Below are 20,814 nucleotides of genomic sequence, written 5' to 3' on the forward strand. Positions count from 1 at the left end.
TGCCCTTACCAACTATTTTGCAATTTGTATATATAATGATGAATATTTTTAAAGGATACCATCACTGAGAATACAATGTGGAAATTATCTGTGTACGGAATTATAGAGAAACTGATGGTAAATAAGAAACAGTAAAAGTTCAGAGTTGTGATGGTTCGAAAGTAATGAGCGGGCAACACACGTATGTACAGGAATGAATGACGGCCATGTACAAAAATGCGCACTTTGTTCATTGTTACGCCCATCAATTGAATTTGATTATCGAGCGCTGTACAATCCAAGACAAGCAAATAAAGGGTTTTTAAAAGTAACTTTGGGATTTTTATCGTTTTTCTCCAAATATTCCAAACGGACAGCCGTACTAGATGAGGTCTCTAAGAAACGGATCCCGAAAAATTCTGCTACTTGTGGTTGGAATTTTCGGGCACGATGCTTAAGAACTGTCTCCGTTTACAAAAATGACCTCCGTTTACAAAAATGAACTGAGGGAATGCCTAGAAAAGATTGTGGATGATGACAATAATAGTTTTTGTGACTGTCTCCGAGAAATCGCGTCTTATATCAACTGAATGCACGTGGGATAGAGTGAATCTAAGAGCTCGTTCCGTGTATTTGAAGACAGTCACAGAAAAGCTCAGCTGTTAGTTTTTTCAATGTTCTTCTTTAAAGTAAGAGTCTAGCTTGGCCATTAAGTTAACCAACCCACGAAATATTCCAGGATTATCGGATGAATCCGTTTCATCGTGTCCTCAAATTTCCCACAAAATTGAATGCCGTCATTCAGTTTAATGAGTATCTTACGGTTTCTCGATACATTCTGATTTAACTGCTTTATTTTCAACCTATATGCACTTTCTAACTGGCATCCGATGTCCACCTTACAAAGCATCGTTAACTCAGTACTATTGTTTATATGCTTTTCACTAGATTTATGTTTCTCTACTTTATCCTTCAAGTGTTTTAGGTCCTAAATGCCAGTTAATGTCCACACGAGATCACCAGAATTCATAGCCAAAGACGTGCAAACTAAAGAACGCGTTTCTTACCTTACGTCCACACAGTCAGGGTGCATGCTTGTTCAATGTGCGATTGAATTTTCTGTTATAGCCAATTTTACTTTTGCAAGGTTTCTGAACCTATGTAATAGACTACTTAAATCATGTTTCGTAGATCACTGTCAAAAAATATTTCCGCTCTTTAAAATAGTGTCCACAGAATTCATTTTCAAAAGCAGAAATAATTAACCACCCTAAGACGTAAACATAGTTAAAACAAGCATAAACATTTAAAACAGTTGGTAAAGACTTCCGCACTGCGAGCACAACTCACCAGTTTCAAAGTCTAGAGCACAGAAACACCTGCAGCTTCATCGGCTAGAACACTAAAATATGTAGGCCTACACTTGTTAATTTTATTGAAAATATTGTTGATCATAATTTGTCCTCTTACTTCAATATTAGCATTCTGTATCCTTGGATTGTCATGAGTTGGATTAGCATCACGATGTGTAAGATGTCATTTTAGCTCACTGTCGCCGGCATCAATTCGATAACGCAAAAATGCCCTAAAATTGCCGTCATGCTTACCTTGATTTGTTTGTATAGAAATGAGACCGGATTCTCTATAATCTTCTCTGCCACAAAACAGTACAGTTGAAGTTCATATGTAAGACATAAGATACCATCGCAGCATAACGGTGTGATGATACACCCTTTTCCCAATGAAATCTCTTTTCAAAAATTTGTTGGTTGCATTCTTATTCCGGGCAGGTATTCAATATTATAGTGTTCATAGTGGCCAGACAATACCTTATGCTAGGCACGCTGCATGTATGAGAACGTGCTAAATTAAATGAATGGTTTTCAAAATGCACCTACAATGCCTGAGAGTACGTCTCCTTATTTTACCACAACAGCCATTAAATTGTCCATTCATATTGCTGGCTCCGTTAAAATCCATATCTCTAAAACTGTCAAATTTAGACCAAGATTGTGTCGATTTTCGATAACAGTATTGGCCAACGTAAAAACACGAAAATCATACACGGGAACAAATTTAAGGAGATCTTCTGGAATGACGAAATATTGTTTCTGAATGTGTACGAATGCAGAGGGAGAATTGTTCAATACCCTGAAACATCTGCAGCTTCATCTGCTACAACACTAAATAAAATACACTGACTGACAGAGCAAATGCAACACCAAGAAGGAGTGGTCAGAACTTTATGCCAATTGCAGGGTAGACTGACGTCACTGAGGTATGCTCATGATGTGAAATGCGCTGCTGTGCTGCGCACGTAGCGAACGATAAATGGGACACGGCGTTGGCGAATGGCCCACTTCGTACCGTGATTTCTCAGCCGACAGTCATTGTAGAACGTGTTGTCGTGTGCCACAGGACACGTGTATAGCTAAGAACGCCAGGCCGCCGTCAACGGAGGCATTTCCAGCAGACAGACGACTTTACGAGGGGTATGGTGATCGGGCTGAGAAGGGCAGGTTGGTCGCTTCGTCAAATCGCAGCCGATACCCATAGGGATGTGTCCACGGTGCAGCGCCTGTGGCGAAGATGGTTGGCGCTGGGACATGTGGCACGTGCGAGGGGTCCAGGCGCAGCCCGAGTGACGTCAGCACGCGAGGATCGGCGCATCCGCCGCCAAGCGGTGGCAGCCCCGCACGCCACGTCAACCGCCATTCTTCAGCATGTGCAAGACACCCTGGCTGTTCCAATATCGACCAGAACAATTTCCCGTCGATTGGTTGACGGAGGCCTACACTCCCGGCGTCCGCTCAGAAGACTGCCATTGACTCCACAACATAGACGTGCACGCCTGGCATGGTGCCGGGCTAGAGCGACTTGGATGAGGGAATGGCGGAACGTCGTGTTCTCCGATGAGTCACGCTTCTGTTCTGTCAGTGATAGTCACCGCAGACGAGTGTGGCGTCGGCGTGGAGAAAGGTCAAATCCGGCAGTAACTGTGGAGCGCCCTACCGCTAGACAACGCGGCATCATGGTTTGGGGCGCTATTGCGTATGATTCCACGTCACCTCTAGTGCGTATTCAAGGCACGTTAAATGCCCACCGCTACGTGCAGCATGTGCTGCGGCCGGTGGCACTCCCGTACCTTCAGGGGCTGCCCAATGCTCTGTTTCAGCAGGATAATGCCCGCCCACACACTGCTCGCATCTCCCAACAGGCTCTACGAGGTGTACAGATGCTTCCGTGGCCAGCGTACTCTCCGGATCTCTCACCAATCGAACACGTGTGGGATCTCATTGGACATCGTTTGCAAACTCTGCCCCAGCCTCGTACGGACGACCAATTGTGGCAAATGGTTGACAGAGAATGGAGAACCATCCCTCAGGACACCATCCGCACTCTTATTGACTCTGTACCTCGACGTGTTTCTGCGTGCATCGCCGCTCGCGGTGGTCCTACATCCTACTGAGTCGATGCCGTGCGCATTGTGTAACCTGCATATCGGTTTGAAACAAACATCAATTATTCTTCCGTGCCGACTCTGTTTTTTCCCCAACTTTCATCCCTTTCGAACCACTTCTCCTTGGTGTTGCATTTGCTCTGTCAGTCAGTGTATGTAGGCCTACATTTGTTAATTTTATTGACAATATTGTTGGGGTTAATTTGTTCGCATACTTCAATACTTTCTTTTTGTGTCCTTGGACTGGAATACGTTGGGTTAGCAACACGATGTGTAAGATGGTATTTTAGCTCACTGTCGTCGGCATCAATTCGAAAACGCAAAAATGCTCTAAATTGCCATCATGTGAAGGTTGATTTCTTTCAAAAGAAATGAGACAGGATTCTCTGCCACAAAAAAGTACAGTTTTGATAATTGGCGTTAATCTTTTCCGATTTTCCTCTATTTGAGATGCTCCTACCTCTCTCTCTGTTTGGTCAATATTACAACTAGATTTGTTTGCAAAAACAGGGAAAAACTTTTAAGCTGAGCATGACTGCCTTTCCTGTTCCAACATCAGATAAAAGTATTACTCAGTACTTACTAAAGGCTCCCGGTTTTGCATCTGAATAGGCCAACTATCGAAACACCTGTGGCCAGGTTCATTAGAATTTTAAATCACTCCTTCTTACGGGAAAATTAAAAATGTCAGCAAGGGGCCATATTTCCTTCGAGTATTTATATTTCTGTTCGTCATAAAAACACACGGATAAATAGAGACTTACACCATAGTGAGAAATACAATAACATTTTAGAGGATCATCTTCAGAAATAGAAGTACAAGGCTTATAAGTTCGAGATAACACAGCACTAGAAGATTCTTCACCTGCGTCGTCTTTATTTAGGTTTCTTCGGTAAAATATAATTGTCTAATTTCTTCATTATGATGTGAAAAAATCACATGCCCTCACGCATCACATCAGCAACAGTTATGAATTTCCGCAGAAACCAACATCACTAGTTTACTTCACAAGTCGTACTGTCTGGAGTGTGACTCTATCTGTCTGAAGTTCTGTACTCGTCACATAACAAATACTTTGCCTGTTCTTGTCATCTATAGTTCATACAGCCCTGTTATGTAGGCCATTCAACTTCTTGGTTAACTATACCATTTCTCCACAAGTCCACACATCCTCTCAGTCAAGTCTGGCGGTTTTGCAAATAACGTATGGGAAATACCTAAGAACTGCGATGTCTTAACAATTGCACAATGCAACACACACTGTAGGTTAAATGCCAGGTCATGCTCACTGTAATATTTATTAATGGAAGCATCAGCACACTGTTGGCAAATACGTAGTTCAGATTACAAGAAAAACAATGAACCACCTAATATCTTCATTTACATGGCTACCATTATTAATCAAAAGATCTAATTTCAAAATTTCTGGGGGATTTATCCCCCATTCCTCCACTCCATACGTCCCTGCCGCTAACTGAGTAAGTACAAAACGACTACGTGGAACCCGTGCGAAGAGGACAGAATCAAACAAGATTAAATTTAACCGATCGAAATACCCAAAACATGATACTCTACCCAAAATTTATTGATTGAATTCTCAGATTAAATGTTCCAAACTATTTTAATTAATAATCCATGAATTTAAGAATACAATGAATACCATGAATATTATATGCCGAGTAAGTGTCTGACCGTAGAGCTGGCGCGTACTCATCGTAATGCAACTTGTTTATTCATGTTATTAAATACAAATTAAAATAATTCTTCAAATTTCAAAGTGGAAAGAAAACTGCACCTTAAGTTAATTACAAGGTTAAGAACCCTCGAGGTTGATAACATAATTACAGGTTTGTGAAATTTACAGTACGTAATATACTGGTGCAAAGTATTAAAACCTTACAACCCTCCAGAAAGGTCATATACAAAGAAGTAAGTCTTCGTATCCACATACAACGCCATCAAGTAATCACAAAGGGATTAACCTTTACAGTTTCTTTAAAAATTATTTTGCGCTAATATGCTAGGAAAAGTGTAACTCTCCTTGTCATATTAATCAGAAATAAATTATGGCTTGAAATAAATATTTATGCAGTAATTTCTTAAACATGAATGTAAATAACCTGAAGATTAATTTCATCAACAATTACATTTACTCAACTCTAACATCAGTCGACGGCACGGATACATATTTGCTTAATTAATAATGAATTCAATCACAGTGAGAATTCATTTCAATCAAACTACAAAATATTAATGATAAAAATTCAGAGCATCAGCATACTCATCAACAAAGGCAACCATTTTCATTTCAAATAACCCACATGATAAAAAACAAAACGATCTGAGGTAATGGCCCATATAAGAAACAATGACGGCGCCCACTTTCGCAACGAACGGCTGGGCTCAGTGAAAGTTGTAACACAGGAAACAAAAGATATAAGGTCCAAATATGGCAGACAAAACACAAGAGGAAAGGAGAAGTTGTAAAATATTTTCAGTACAGTTCATAATCTTCAAATTATTTAGTTTCGAAAAGCAGTACTCTTATTCTTCAAATAAATAACATGAATTGAGTACCGTAACCGAATATAAATAAAATTATTCAGTAGAATATATTACCTTTAAATGATTTAAATTAAAACAAATAATACCAGTACAGTTGACACATTTTTATATGCTTAGGCATAACAAGACCGTGTCTTGAAATCAACGAGAGTCATCAGTATAATATGATATTTACAATCAACTAGGATTCTTTTTCATTAGTGAATCGTAACAGTAGTAAATATATTATTTTAAGTGAGTAACAAGTTTTTTAGATAACTGAAAGATAAGGGGTACCGCAATAATAATAATAATAATAATAATAATAATAATAATAATAATAATAATAATAATAATAATAACCGGGCGAGTTGGCAGTGTGGTTAGGAGCGTGCAGCTGTGAGATCGCATCCGGGAGATAGTGGGTTCGAACCCCACTGTCGGCAGCCATGATGATGGTTTTCCGTGGTTTCCCATTTTCAAACCAAGTAAATGCTGGGGCTGTACCTTAATTAATGCTGTTTCGGGGTTATCTGTGGAACGCAGAGAGGTGAAGAAGGTGCGGGCTAGAATGAGTCTATCTACGGAAGTCAAAGATTAATTTAAAATTTTTAATAAAGGTTATATTTCTATTCAGAAAATCAACAGTTAACGAATAAAATTATTCACTTAGTGAAAATAACAATGTAAGAGGTACAATGACAATTTTGACCCTACAATAGAAAACCCAAGGATAGGTAATTTACATGTTTTTTAGCTTCAACTTCCAAATTTACAAGTTAACAACGTCGCTAATGTTGCGTTAGGTTAGATAAGGGGAGATATCTCCCAATGCACAATTTTCAAGAGCACTTGGCTCCAACAGTAACAATATAGGGCCTTTCCAAAGGCACCACTAAATATTACACAAATACCAGAAAAGAGCTTACATGCTCTCCAAATTCAACCAAGGAGGCTGGCTCCCAATTTCTTACAGCCTACTAAGCCAACTTTACATAATACCTTTCAATTATTGGTCTCTCGAGGCACAACCTACAATTTACAATTTAGTTAACACAGGGGTATATAGTACCCATACTACTGGGCCTTCGTGAAAAGGAAGAACAGGTTAAATTACAGGCCCAACTCAAAATGTATGGAGGCGTACACTTGCGCTCCTTGAAAACCAAGTTTAAAACCCTACTTGGGCTTGTGGCCAGATGATGCAGAGGCTAATCCCACACTACTGAGGTGACTAGAAAGAAAGGTTAAGTAATGCTTTACAGGAAGAGAAACAGTTACAAAATCGTAGTCACCTCAAGATAAATTGAAGGGGAATTCGAGAGGATAACTCACTCTCTATTCCCGAATTACAGTTTAAGTCTTTATGAAATTTTACATGAGAAGAGACAGTTTACATTTTAGAAAACAGACGGTTACATACGTAAAGATCAGACCATTCCCCACGTGTCAGTTTGAGGAGATAGCTACAGAGATAGAAAACTGGTGGCCATTACCTGGGCTGATGTTCTGCCTACCGAAGAATGAGGCACCACGCCTCCTCTCTTAACACACACACACAGAAATTCGACGATCAATAAGACAAGGTAACTTGAAAAAGCCGCAGCTTTTATACCCAAGAGGAGGATTCGAGAAGGCTCTGGACTAAGTCCGGACACACCCTCTCATTTTTATTTGCTAAACAAAAAATACAAGAAGCCTATGATTACCTGAAAAATAAATACAGAAAGTTTGTTATTGGCCAGACTCAAACCTGGCGGGAGGAGAATGAAGTGTTGCAAACCTTGAAGTATCAAATTAAATGGAAGTCAATTCAGTTGAGAACACCTATGAACACAAAATTTGTTTAAATCACTGATTTTTCCACCTTACACCAGAGTGCATGACATCAGTTTATTTGTAGAGACATCTATGTAGAATAGAGAGAATTTCTTGATGTTCACCAAAATAAAACAAATAAATCCAGTCAGTTTAGGAATAACATAACATATTACACGGTTATTTAGTAGTGACATCCTCTGATCAATGTCCCAATTTTATGCATTAGCTGTTTAAAGTTTTTTCGATAAATTGTGTTCGTTAAGGGGCTTCTTTTAAATATGCGGGGTATAGGTGTACCTCCCGGTACAAAGGCCACGGCGGCTTCCTTCCAATCCCTAGGCCCCCTGTCCCATCGTCGCCATAAGACCTATCTGTTTCGGTGCGACGTAAAGCGGCTAGCAAAATAATAATAATAATAATAATAATAATAATAATAATAATAATAATAATAATAATAATAATAATAATAATAATAATAATAATAATAATAATACATACATACATGATTAAACAACAAGAAGAAAGGTTATGGCAGATAAAAATATGAAACAGGAAGACAATATGTGATTAATTATAGTTATGAGAGAAGATAATTTCTTTATTTTAAGAACATTATGAAGTGAAACCTATTGCAAACGCACGAATGCCATAAAATAAACATATATGTTAATTCAATTACACATGAAGATAAATTTGAAGAATGATGCGACTTTTCGAAGAAGTCGATGTAGATTATTCATACCTAGAAGATTTGTCCAAGTTCACGATAAATTTATTACAAGATGATTCTCGAAATGAGTATAATGCAGACTTATTTGAATTAGGTTATCCAAACTCAAATTTCATACTACCGAAGACCCAATGGATCATCAACTTGGTTTAACAACGAAATAAAATAGTGAGACATGTTGAAATACTTCAATAGCAAGTTTACGAGTAAAGAAAGGAACACACGTTGAGAGCATCTATTCCCTCACCAACCAGGTTCGAAGAGCACGTAGGAGTCTCAATCATTCCCGTAAAAGGGATCAAAATTGGACCTCCAGGTGAGAACATCTGTCTATGCGAAGGTCAGATGAAAAATGCCACTCGAGGTAACGGCACTAGACTTACTGTGGTTACAACGGCAAGATATAGCCTGTAATTATTACTAAAACTCTCATCAATCAACGCTGTTTGTATGTGTCTACCGAGTAAGTGTCTGACGGTAGAGTTGGCACGTAGTCGTCGTAATACAACTTGTTTATTCCCTCTCGCACGTTATGGCTTTATAAGTGGATTTACGTCGCACCGATACAGATAGTTCTTATGGCTACAATGGGATAGGAAAGGGCCAGGAGTGGGAAGGAAACGGCCGTGGCCTTTATTAAGGTGCAGACCCAGCATCTGCCTGGTGTGAAAATTGGAAGCCACGGAAAACATCTTCAACGCTGCCGACAATGGGGTTCGAACCCACTATCTCCCTATTGCGAGCTCACATCTGCGCGCCCGCACCCGCACGGCCAACTAGCTAGGTTCGCATGTTATGGATTTTATTGTAGCTTTCCGACAATGTCAATCCAAGACTATGAGGCTGATGATTGAGTTCGATCGATGGATTAAAGTAGACAGTTGTTTCACGTCGTTGTCCGCGTACGTTAAACATTCTTCCAACCTTGGACATCACGAGCGCACTAATGCTCTTTGTCTGCAGTCTAGGTTTCATATAGCAAAATTAGGTGTAACCTATCATACATGCGTGTGTTCAGTTCTTACGCAGTTTTTATTGTAAACCATGACCGCACTGTCTTCGAAATAGCGCATGAGCTCTAATGGAGAAGCAGATCTCCGTAACTATCGAAAAACCATGCCTAGATTTACGTTTTACGTGCTCTACGTAATCAATCCATGTCCACGACTGTCGTCTAACCTGATCACAGCAATACCACGTGCACGTGGGTATCCTGGTAGCTGATCTCGCATAAACTCACCACAAAAATCGTGAATGTCTAGTTTTTGGGCAAACGTAACAAATTCTTCGTGCGTTAGAACGCGATGTGGCAGTGCATTGAGCAGACTTTTTTTCATGACATGGAGATGCCGAGCCCCTTCTTGTATGACACTAGCTTCATGTGTAGGCCTACACCTTTACAGTGCAATGCAATTGCCTCTATCGTCTTATTATGGCGTTCACTGTTTTTCAGCTCTTGCTATGCCTCTTTTACAGCCTCGAAAGTTCCTGCTACAGCACTAGAGCCACCCAGCTGAGATCCCAAAGCTATTCCAGAAAACATCGCTGGTAGGAATTAATCTTATTTTTGTACATGTTACCGAGGTAACGTTTTTAGCCTTCCCCATTTATGTTTTGGAGTAGCTATCGCTGTAGAAATTACGGTATGTCACATTATGCTCATCTTTCAAACTTGCTCTCTACGACTACTTCTAGGTTACTGGAGGCCATATTCCTAACTTATTATTTGACTTGCCTAATACTCTCTGTTCCATTTTATTTCAAGAACTGTCTGTTTGTGTTTCGCGTGTTCTGTGCCAAGCAGCGGTAAACTAGTGTCTGCCTTATGCGAAAGCGAGCCCGGCTCTAGCCATGCCTATGTCGCTGGCCAATCAGGGCTATCGAAGATTGTTACGTAATGAACTTCTCTCTCTGGCTTGGTAGCAGCCCCTTGTCTGCTGGAAGCTATCATGGCGATCAGAAGCCAACTACATTGTGGCTCTACGCTAGCAATCTGTGTAACCATGGATTTCGGATAAAACCGTTGATGTGCGAAGATGTTATTCATCCTCAAGAACTTTAGAATTGGTTTGGCCTTCCTACTAGTGGATTAAGTACGGCTACGGTGAATAAATTTGTGAGTATGTAAACAACGCGTCTCCAGAACATGGAAGCTACATTGGAACTGTAAGTTACATTTTCATGCATCTAATCTTCATCATCAATGGGTCTGTGACTTCAAGTAATCTTCCTCTTCAAAATTTTCCGAACTTTAAGCGGTGCTTGGAAAACATCGGATGATTGAAATTAATGTAGCCTAATCATTTAAAAAAAAGGAAAAAACATTTCGGTATTGGTAATTCTCCTTCTGAAACATGGGTTTCTCATTTGTAATTTTCTAAAAGCTTGCTCTCAAAATTTTGACTATTGTTATGTTATATTTAATTTAAAGGTGATGTTTTCGCGAGTTACGGGGTGGTTTTGTTTCACCCTAAAGAAAAGTATAATTCATTTGTGTAATGCCTGAAAGAGTTCCCACAAGTGTCTATTTCTAGTTTTCTGTTCCTTGTTTGTTCTATTTACTTTTGGTGTCATGCCTTCTCTCTATTTTATCTTATTCTGATAATTCATTATCCTTGAGTTCTTTTGTTCTTTCTCGTGTTCCATTTTTGTGGGTCCCTTGGGATTGGTGCCTCGAAAATTTTGCCTGCACCGCAACCATGGCGACGTTTACTAATTTTTTAATGATTGTTGATTGATTGACTGAAAGTTGAGGGTGGATTTTTCCTTTGAAGCATGAATTCGGTATTCTGCGCTATTTTTCGGATGTACTTGTTTTCTTGATTGATGTTTTAATTACTCTTTCGGGTAATCTTTGTTAATTTTCGTCCGATTTTCTGTTGTGGTTTTCTGCGCCTATTTCGGGTTCATAATTGGAATTTTTAAAAATCTTGACGCTTGTGAAAGCTCATGGCAATAAAATTGAAACTGGTCAAGTGTTTTCTGAAACTTTAAAGTAATTGCGAATTTTGGTGGAAATTCATTGAGATTGCAGATAGGTAACTTAAATCCTGCCGTAGGCCTACTTAAGATACCAGATTGTGTTCTTTAATTTTATTTAAATGACGGCCGTCATGTTATTGCAGGTTTTGCCGTTATTTTCTTAATTTCCTAGTTATCTAAGTTTTAATTTATTTATTTTCTTCGTTACATTGCAGCTCATTGAGCCTAATTTAATTACATTATTTTCTCCCTGTTGTTAAACACTCTTCTACATTTAAAAATTAAATTCTTTTATACTGCATATCTGGTTGGTCTTTCTTTCAATTCGTTGTACCAGTTAATACTGTACGAGTTTAATTCTAGTATCTACGGGAACCTTTTGTTTTCTAAAGGTAAGTTGTCTTTACTTGGTAATTATTTTGGTGTGGGGTATGTGCCCAGTGTTTAATTTCTTCTTTATGTATTTACTTATCTTGTCTTGTACTCGTACCAGCTCAAAGTACGGTACCGGCTGGTACAGTACAGGAATCATTCGTGGACGTTTGCAGAACATTGCATTACTCTTCGGGGAAATTCTTGCTCTTGCCGCGCATAGAACTTTGGTGATGGATACCTAACCGTGAATTGTGTTCTCCTCGAACAGCTTGTCACCTCACCTTTACAGCTGCTTTCCATCTTATAGCCTTCGTTTTATCTTCATAAAATTGGATACCGTGGCTTTTACCATTCTATACACAACGTCTCTCGTCAACAGCGAGTTATCAACTGATAGTTATGTCTGTACATTGATTATTTTGGCGAAATTTTCTTACAGTTGTCCCTTTCAAGTGTAATAATGACCATCTGCATATTTCTTAGCTTCATTTTCTTCCTAAAAGACCTCATTGTTAACGCCTCCCCCTCTCCTAAAGCAAGATTGAGGTACAATCTATCAGACGAGCAAGAAAATTAAAATTTGGCAAAATTATATGTCAGCCTGTAATCGACGGAAAGCTGCCAAGATCTTTAAATATTTCATTTCTTACCCCCGAAAAATATCAGAATATTGAGGCAACTTTAATGTCGGTGCAGACCTTCGTTTCGAGGTATTTAGCGGCTAAATGGTGGCGTATCAAAAAACGGATGGCACAATTTCAGTTAAATTTGGTCCTATGACTTTTCGTCGTATCTCTATTCCTTATGTGTTAGATTTGTCTCTATTATTTTCTTGATTATACCTACATTTTGCCCTTTGTAAGTAGTAGGGAAATGCACGTTCTAAATCACATGCGTCAACATTTTTGTACTGAGTCAGCACCCGAGGTTATTAACCCCTAGTAGTGTACCCAGGGGATTCTGATTCCGAGGACAATGACTCCTAATTGAGTAGTAGGGCAATGGGATTCGCGGATTTTGCGTACGAGAGCAAGCCTTACCTCAGTCGCCATCTTGGAGGGGCCTAACCCCACAGGGCGTAGTTTTACGGCCAGATGCCCTTCCCGGTGCCACATTGAAGGGGCCTAACTTTACAGGGCGCAGTTTTACGGCCAGATAACCTTCCCGGAGATTCATTCGTATACAGAATGCCTGAATGTCCTTGCCATTTATGTTCTCTTTTTGGCTCTCATTTTGGCATAGATACCTTAAATCCTCTTATTAACGCGCACTAGTAATATATACACTTTACACCAACACAGGTTTATTCTATCACCTAGCAATGATACTCGATGATATCTGTTCATTAATTGAATTGAAAAAAATATGCAATGACACTTCTCGTTAAGCCATACTCTTTTACTTGGCCGGCATGGTTATGGAATTTCCTATAGATATGACTGCGTACATTTTCTACCCACGAAATCACACCGCCGCGTGTCGAACACACGGTCTTCCTGACCAAATCAATTACACATTATATTGAACACATATACGTATTTCTAGGGTTTCCTGACTCTGTCATGTACAAAGTGGATCACTATAACGTTGGTTTCCTACCCATCACCATAAAACACTTAAGAACAACATAAATACATGAATATATTATACACAGATGTATACAATCACTAGTAAATACATTGACAAAAATAGATCTTGAAGGTATGGCCTAGTCAAGCCATATGGTGTCAGCTCAAATTCATCATCCTGACGCAGGTCGAACCTACGTTCACCAGCTTCCAAAGTGCAAAATTTGAAACCCCTATCACGAGATAATTTAACAGATAAAAATGGGGAGGAATCTGTCCTTTACGGACTCAAAAAATTCTCAACGCTGGTCATAATATATCATTGGCGTGGAATTATTAATGCAGTGGTAAATGAAGGAGGTTACAGTGCTACTGTTCTGAGAGCTTTTAAAGACGACTTGGTCCACATACGGGTCCAGGCACCCCTTTACGTCGTAAATCTCTCTCTCTTACTGTGGGCAGTGTTCAACCAGCTGGGCCACAAGGACACTCTCTATTTCTTCCTTCGCTTCTCATTTTACTTGTTGCCAATTCTTATCTCTCATTATTCTGGGCATATTCAGCCTAATTTAATACGTCACGATAACCAAAATTATTCTAATTATTTGTCATTCTGTCATCTCGAACATTTCACAAGCATCAACTCCCCTACCTTCACACCACTGCACCTCACATCCAACTTATTCATTCATTCTACTCAACAGGTGTTTAATTAACACTACCTCACTCGCGTATTTATATAATTCATAAGATGCACCTCGGGCTTGTACATCTTCTATGATCATATTCTTAATTATTAAGGGAATTATAAAAATGAATGCATTACCATGTTAAGCAAATACGTAATATATAATCAAACTATTATGAAGATCCATACCAGTTACAAAAATTAGGAAGGAATTATAAATTCAGTTGAAATGCTGTTCCGCCCTTCAACATATGCTTCACGCACACCTGAGCTTAATGGGATCTTTCGTTCTAATTCATGAAAATAAGCCCGCTGAAATATTAGTGATTATCCTTAAATCACAGAAAAAAATCCTAATTAGATTAATAAAATAATCTTTCCCAGTAACACGCGTATAGTGTTCCCTACATTTAATATTATTAATTATGTAAAATAAACAAGATTGATATGTACAAATTGTATCGGTATGCGACCATGCATATTTCATGCCTAGTATATATAAAATGTACTAATCGACATTGTGTGTAGTCTGCTGTCATCTTGAGGGTACACCTGGGGTTTTTATGCTTCCATTACGGCAGCTTTACTTGTAGATAGTCCTTGGTTCTTCTTCCTCGTGGTGTCGTCCATGATGTCTCGAACTGTGGTCTCCTACTGTCGTAATATCTCGACGTTCCCTGAAGAGATGAATGCAGGCACTCAGGCGTGGCTGTAGTTGATTGCAATCCTGGGTTCGATGATCACTCATGAACATTCAGGCAAAAATGGAAAATTGGTTAATGAATACTGTTTATGTGCTTTCAAATAACCTACTGGTGATTAGACCTACTCATTAACTCAAGTGGACTAACCTGAATAGCGGTAAGTCTGTGTAAGTCACTATTCATTCCCTTTTATCACACGGCCTGATTAATATTGCCGTTAATTAACATGAGTGTCCATAGAGTATGCAGACGTTTTCTACCGAGAATACTGTTCTATTAAATTATTGTGCGTCACTCACTATTCAAATGCCTTCAATTCGGCCACTACTAATCACTGAATGTAATCGTCTGTCTCACTAATTCTGAGCGACCTTACGCGTTTGCCCGTGCTTTGATAATTACTCTATGAACCGTCACTGAAGTTACAAACATCTATAGGAATAAAAATGAAAATAACACCTTTATTCATCACTACCGTACTTGTTTCGAACCACACGACTTATTTTCGCGATATCTGTACCACGCTAATATATATTTCTTCAACACTGCACTTCACACACTGTTATCCAGTTTGCACAGTTTCGCTCCGACACGTAAGTACTACGGCCGCACAAATTACAATGGGGTGATGGAGCTAGGTCTGGGTTACTTTTATAGAGACATAGCCGTGGCAACTATGGAAAGGGTTAACCACGCCCATATGCGGAAATTAGCTCCGCTAATCTTCATCTTTCAGCATCGTGTGAATAATCGAATTGTAGCTCTTGGCTCCTACTTTACATTGATATATTTTCATGTAGATCCCATCGTTGGGCCGTTCGTATTCTCAAAAGCGTCCTTTTCATAAATCAACGTGTCATGTATTATCTCGTGGCGACTCACACTTTCCTCTCACGTTGCCAGATCCTAACACTTGGCCTCGAATTACGCACTGCTGTATGACGTGCGTCATTACCGATCCATTCTTAAAACATTGCGTTTTCATACATCATCAATTTGCATAAAATACGCCGGTTCAAATGAGTCCTTACCCGTAAATTTCCATAGGTTATCTCAATAAAAATATTATTATTATTATTATTAGTTAAATATGGTGGGTTGGCACCAATTAATGTGCGAGTAAATCGGTAAGGATTTTTATTTCTTGGGGTTAACACGTCTTGATCCACTCCACTTTCTGACCAAATACTCTTCTACGCGTAGCGTCCTCTCATACTTCTTTCTTCCTCCAAGTGAGAGCGCAATTCCAAGGTTACGCGGTAATGCGCCTTCTTTTGCTCGGTACAAGCAATTAGATCTGCACCCTTCGAGCTTGCGTACCGCAACTTGTATCCCGGTTTGGGCTTAAATTGCTAATTACGACACTATATATCGCAGAATGTTGCGGAAAAGGGCATATATTGTTAACTAGGCCTCATAACATGCGTATGGTGTGGTGATGAACGGTTACATCACCAAATATGTGGATTCGAGTCCAAGTGCTTTTTAATCACTCGTAATTTCTTGTCCCCTGGGACTCTATTTTCTCGGAAATGTTCTTCCATCTCTCTTAAGAACTGCTTTGGTGATAATGTCGCGGAATTGTTGAAATGATTGAGCCTGTCAACATACGTCTTAATGATATTTATTATCGCCGGATTACCATTGTTATTATTTCCAAATGTTATATCATTACTATTCCGATTTGACTCTGCTGTTCCCGTCGACGTTGTTTCTCTTTCATTAATTTGTAATTCAATTGCTTTCTGCTTCTCATTATAACTTGAAATTACAGATCTCGTTGTCTGGTGTTCCATTCGCATCTCTTGTATTTCCTTTCTGATTTGCTTCAATCCCTCTTCTGCCTTATCTATTCTCTGATTAGCTTGATCTCTATTATGCTCCACTTCTCCCTTCATTATGCCTATCTTATAGGCTATTTGGTCTCTAGCTACTATACAATTTACTTCCATTGATTTGTTAGTAGTTTTAATTCCTCCATTTAACTTAGCTAATTCCTACTGATATTGTTACCATCACTGCTGGGAAGTAATTCTTAATCCCTCGATATCATTTGTTAATCTTTTTATCCCTTCTTCTTTCATGTTTTGAATGACGTTTCTGTTTTCAGATAATCCTTTTCTGATTTTGTTTACTTCCTCGTAAACGTCTTTATTTTGAGTCACCATAATTTCAGTCATTTCCGTGCGCATGTTTACTATGTCGTTCTTGATTTCTGAAATTTCTACACGAATTATTTCGATTTCGATTTTTTACAATTTCTCTCTGTCTCTCTTCCATTTTTCTTATTTGCTCTAATTGCTTCTGCTGCAATTCCTCTTCTCTATTTTGATCTTCCTTCTTTCTCTTCTTATCTCCTCAGATTAATTCTTGTTGCTCTTCTTCCTGCCTCCTGATTATTTCTTGCTGCTTTTCTTCCTGCCTCCTGATTATTTCTTGCAACAGTTCTTGCTGTTTCTCTTCCTGTTTATTTTGATCTTCCCTTCTTTCTATTCTCATCTCCTCAATTAATTCTTGTTGCTTTTCTTCCTGTTTCCTGATCATTTCGTGCTGATTTCCTTCCTGTTTCTTGACTATCTCCAGCAGAATTTCTAATATTCCTTTCTGTTCCTCTCCTATTTTCTTTATTTCTTCTTATTGTTCCTGTTTGTGACAGATGCTAATTTCTTGGCAATACCGCCTCGCAAAGCCCATTTGAATTCGCCCGCGACGCGATCTGATTGGCTAACTTCATCAGCTGATAAAATAACTACGGTGCGAGTTATCTAATTATTTTTTCAAATAATTTATTAGTATGGCCAACCCTCTAATGCGTACAGGCCTATACCCGGTTTACATTGTTTCCGACCACTCTGTATTTTCGTATTACGAGTACCTTTTGCCCATTTTGAAGGAGCAGTTATGGGGTTAAACAAAGTTCAGAAAATAGGGTGTAGAGACTAATTTTTGTATATGCATTTATTTATTTATTTATTTATTTGAGCAGATAAATAAATATTAATAATGTAATCCACAAATTATTATCACGTAACGTTAATGACGTCGAACATACAGACTAAAATACATCTGATTTCATCACATAAGTGCATCTCATAAATAAAGTCCACAGCTGAATATTACGTAACTTTAATGACATCGAACGTACAGACTATAATGAGATTTCGGAAACATAATAGGCCTATTAGTGTTGACTAGAATTTATCAATCTACAATCATAATAAGTATTTTGCCATATCTGGAACCCATTTCGTTCCTGTTTCAACTATAGTTACGAAGTAGATTCTACATAATTTATCCGGTACAAAGCAATTTCAATCATTTTTAGTCCAGTTCCAAGCCTCTGTGCTATACTGCCTAGTTTGTCCTGAAGCTGACTTCTGGATTATGTTTGCAATCCAGTCTGCGTAATGTGCGACTTCCGTGTACTTGCCGGGGTAGTCTTTATGTCCACAACTGATCCCATTCTTTACTATGCCTGTGAGCTTTCCTTCACACACCAATGGGCCACCAGAGTCCCCCTGGAATAGAAAACATAAATTAAATTTCGATTGAAATGAAGGGATAATTATACAGAATGTTGTTTTTGAGACAATTGCTTTTACAATCAAGTGATTGAGCAGACATACCAAACATGAGGATGTTGTTCTGATAAGTGAATGAAGATGAAACTTTTTCTGAAGCAGCCATAATTACCAGTAATACAAAAGCCATTAATCCTATCTCTTTTACACCTCGAAGCACTGAAAATATAAGGAAACTCTTATGTAACCCTGTCTCTGGCGGTGAAAATTACTATGTAAAATGTAATTGGAAAATTAAAATGTACATGTTAAAGTTTGTATTGAACCCATGACTTTTGTGCCCTAAGAACATTATGCATAAATTAACAATTAAACTAAAAGTTAGATTCTTGATAGCATGGATTTGACACGTGACGAGGGGGTGATTACCTTCGGTCCCACGCTCTAGGGTACGTGACGTCAGCCACACGTGTCAACGGCGGAAGAATCTCAAGTCATTTTTGTGAACTATTTCAAAGCGCGTGTACATGGCGTGACCCAAGCCAAGTCAAAAAAATATAGTGCCTATCAAAGGGGGTCAATCATCTCACAAATCGAACCCGTATAAATTTTAAATGTCCATGAACACTACCGCCAGAAATGTAGCAAGCATGTAGTCACTTTCAAAATTCTTGAAATTACAGTTTAGTTAAGTCAGAAAATTTATAGAAATTTTCTTGGCGGCAAAGGGAGATATCCGAAGAGAGGGGGTAACTGCTATAAATATGAAGGGACGCCATGACGAAGTCTCCTTCTCCGGCATTTGTGATACAAAGCGGACGAAAAATTGTTGAGCTGCTCTGCGAAATCAAACCAACGAAAGTAGACTGAGTTCAACTGCAGATTTTAGCCATTGTGGCTAGGTCTTGTCTCCATGAGGAGATAGTTTTCTTGAGTGAAATAATTGTACCAGATAGGACGGTCAAAGTACTGAATAAATTCTAATGTGATTAAGTAATTCGTGTGCGGAAATAATTATAGTCCATCGTGTGCGCTCAGCAAACAAGTGAAGGGTATTTTCTTTTTTATGCTTTATTCCAGGAAACCTGAAGAAACATAATGATCTGTACAGCCATGAATGTAAAAATGGCTAAATAAAATGCCAGGGTCGCAGGTGAGCCCTATGACGAACAATGGTGTGACTACATGAGGTAGGTGACTTTCCATCTTACTACCTCTTATATCTTGTCTCATGATCTCTAAAAGTGTATTTGAATGGGGATATACGACGCAGTGGTCACCCCTACTAAGGTTTGTAAATGTGAGAATACGACTAAAATCATTTGTTTCATTTTCTACTTGGATACATTTTTGAAGTCTTGCGAGTGCCGTATAATGTTGTAAAAAGTTATTGAATAGGGTTTCGAAGTGATATCACGTCCAATGTAGATCGTCATCCGTGTGAGTGTACTGCCTTTATTTTGTGATGTCAAATTAAGATGTTCATTCGACGTAAATTTTTCCTGTCTGCAATTTGACGTTAATAATGTAAAAATCCATGGTCACTCATTTTCAATCGAGTAGAAGCGCGCTGTCGGGTGAGAACCTAGGGTGATGAATTTGGTCACGGAGAGAAACGTTTTTCTAGGCCCATTTTAAACTGTGTCTGACTGACAATAAAAGATCTAGTAGAATGTTTCAGTCATTTTCTCGTAAAAATCAAGTTATTAAATACGATATCCTTTATGCGAAGTTATTCATGATTAATGCATTGTGCGATATTAGACGTCGAGATTTCTAGTGAGGATTTTATTCCAGTACTTTGTCGATGATAATTGTGGAGCTGGGAAACAGAGGTTAGTTTTGTTGATATGAGATTTGTGAATCAGGTTGGACCTATCATTGAAGCCGGGACATGGAAGCCCGAGGAATGTTTTATATGAGTTGAGATGAGATGTGCGAATCAGGTTAGAGTCCTGTCATTGAAGCCGGGACACGATAGTCCGAGGTATATTTTATAATGTTGGGAATGGAAAGAAATACATAGAAATCCATAGCGGTATTAATTTGCGACGCGTATAATTAGTGTGGGCATCTTGAAGCATAATCTGTGCATTTTGTTGGTTAGTATATCGTATTTGTTTAATTATGTCGGCAGAGTTTAAAAGGTGAGCATTTTGAGAAGCCAGTCAACTGGAATAAACCAGGTGTTTCATGTTACTGCCAAGCGAACTTGGGGACGAGAGGCCTCAGCTGTGATAACGGGACAGGCGTGGAATTGAGATTGTACTGTATTCTCGGCCGGGGAAAACGTTAAAATGCTGGATTTAGTTGAAATTCATAGCCGGTAATGATCTGAGTATTGTGAAATACTGTAAAATTTGTTTAATTGGGGACGTAATGAACATTTGAAATCACGAACTTTGAGTATAAGGAACAGAGTAACCAAATTCAGGGTTGTC

At 38.8% G+C, this 20,814-nt stretch overlaps 1 protein-coding gene across 1 annotated transcript in view; it reads right to left on the bottom strand.

Annotated features, from left to right (window-relative positions):
* Positions 1-17,962: 17,962 nt before the first annotated feature.
* The window catches only part of LOC136863039 (trypsin), a 70,925-nt gene continuing 68,073 nt past the window's right edge, over positions 17,963-20,814 (bottom strand). Inside the window, exon 7 of the mRNA XM_067139361.2 lies at positions 17,963-18,370. Coding sequence (XP_066995462.2) covers positions 18,164-18,370 — 207 coding nt within the window. The 3' untranslated portion in view covers positions 17,963-18,163. The remainder of the gene's footprint in view (positions 18,371-20,814) is intronic.

This window comes from Anabrus simplex, chromosome 1 (assembly GCF_040414725.1).
Source record: "Anabrus simplex isolate iqAnaSimp1 chromosome 1, ASM4041472v1, whole genome shotgun sequence".
NCBI classification, from domain to species: domain Eukaryota; kingdom Metazoa; phylum Arthropoda; class Insecta; order Orthoptera; family Tettigoniidae; genus Anabrus; species Anabrus simplex.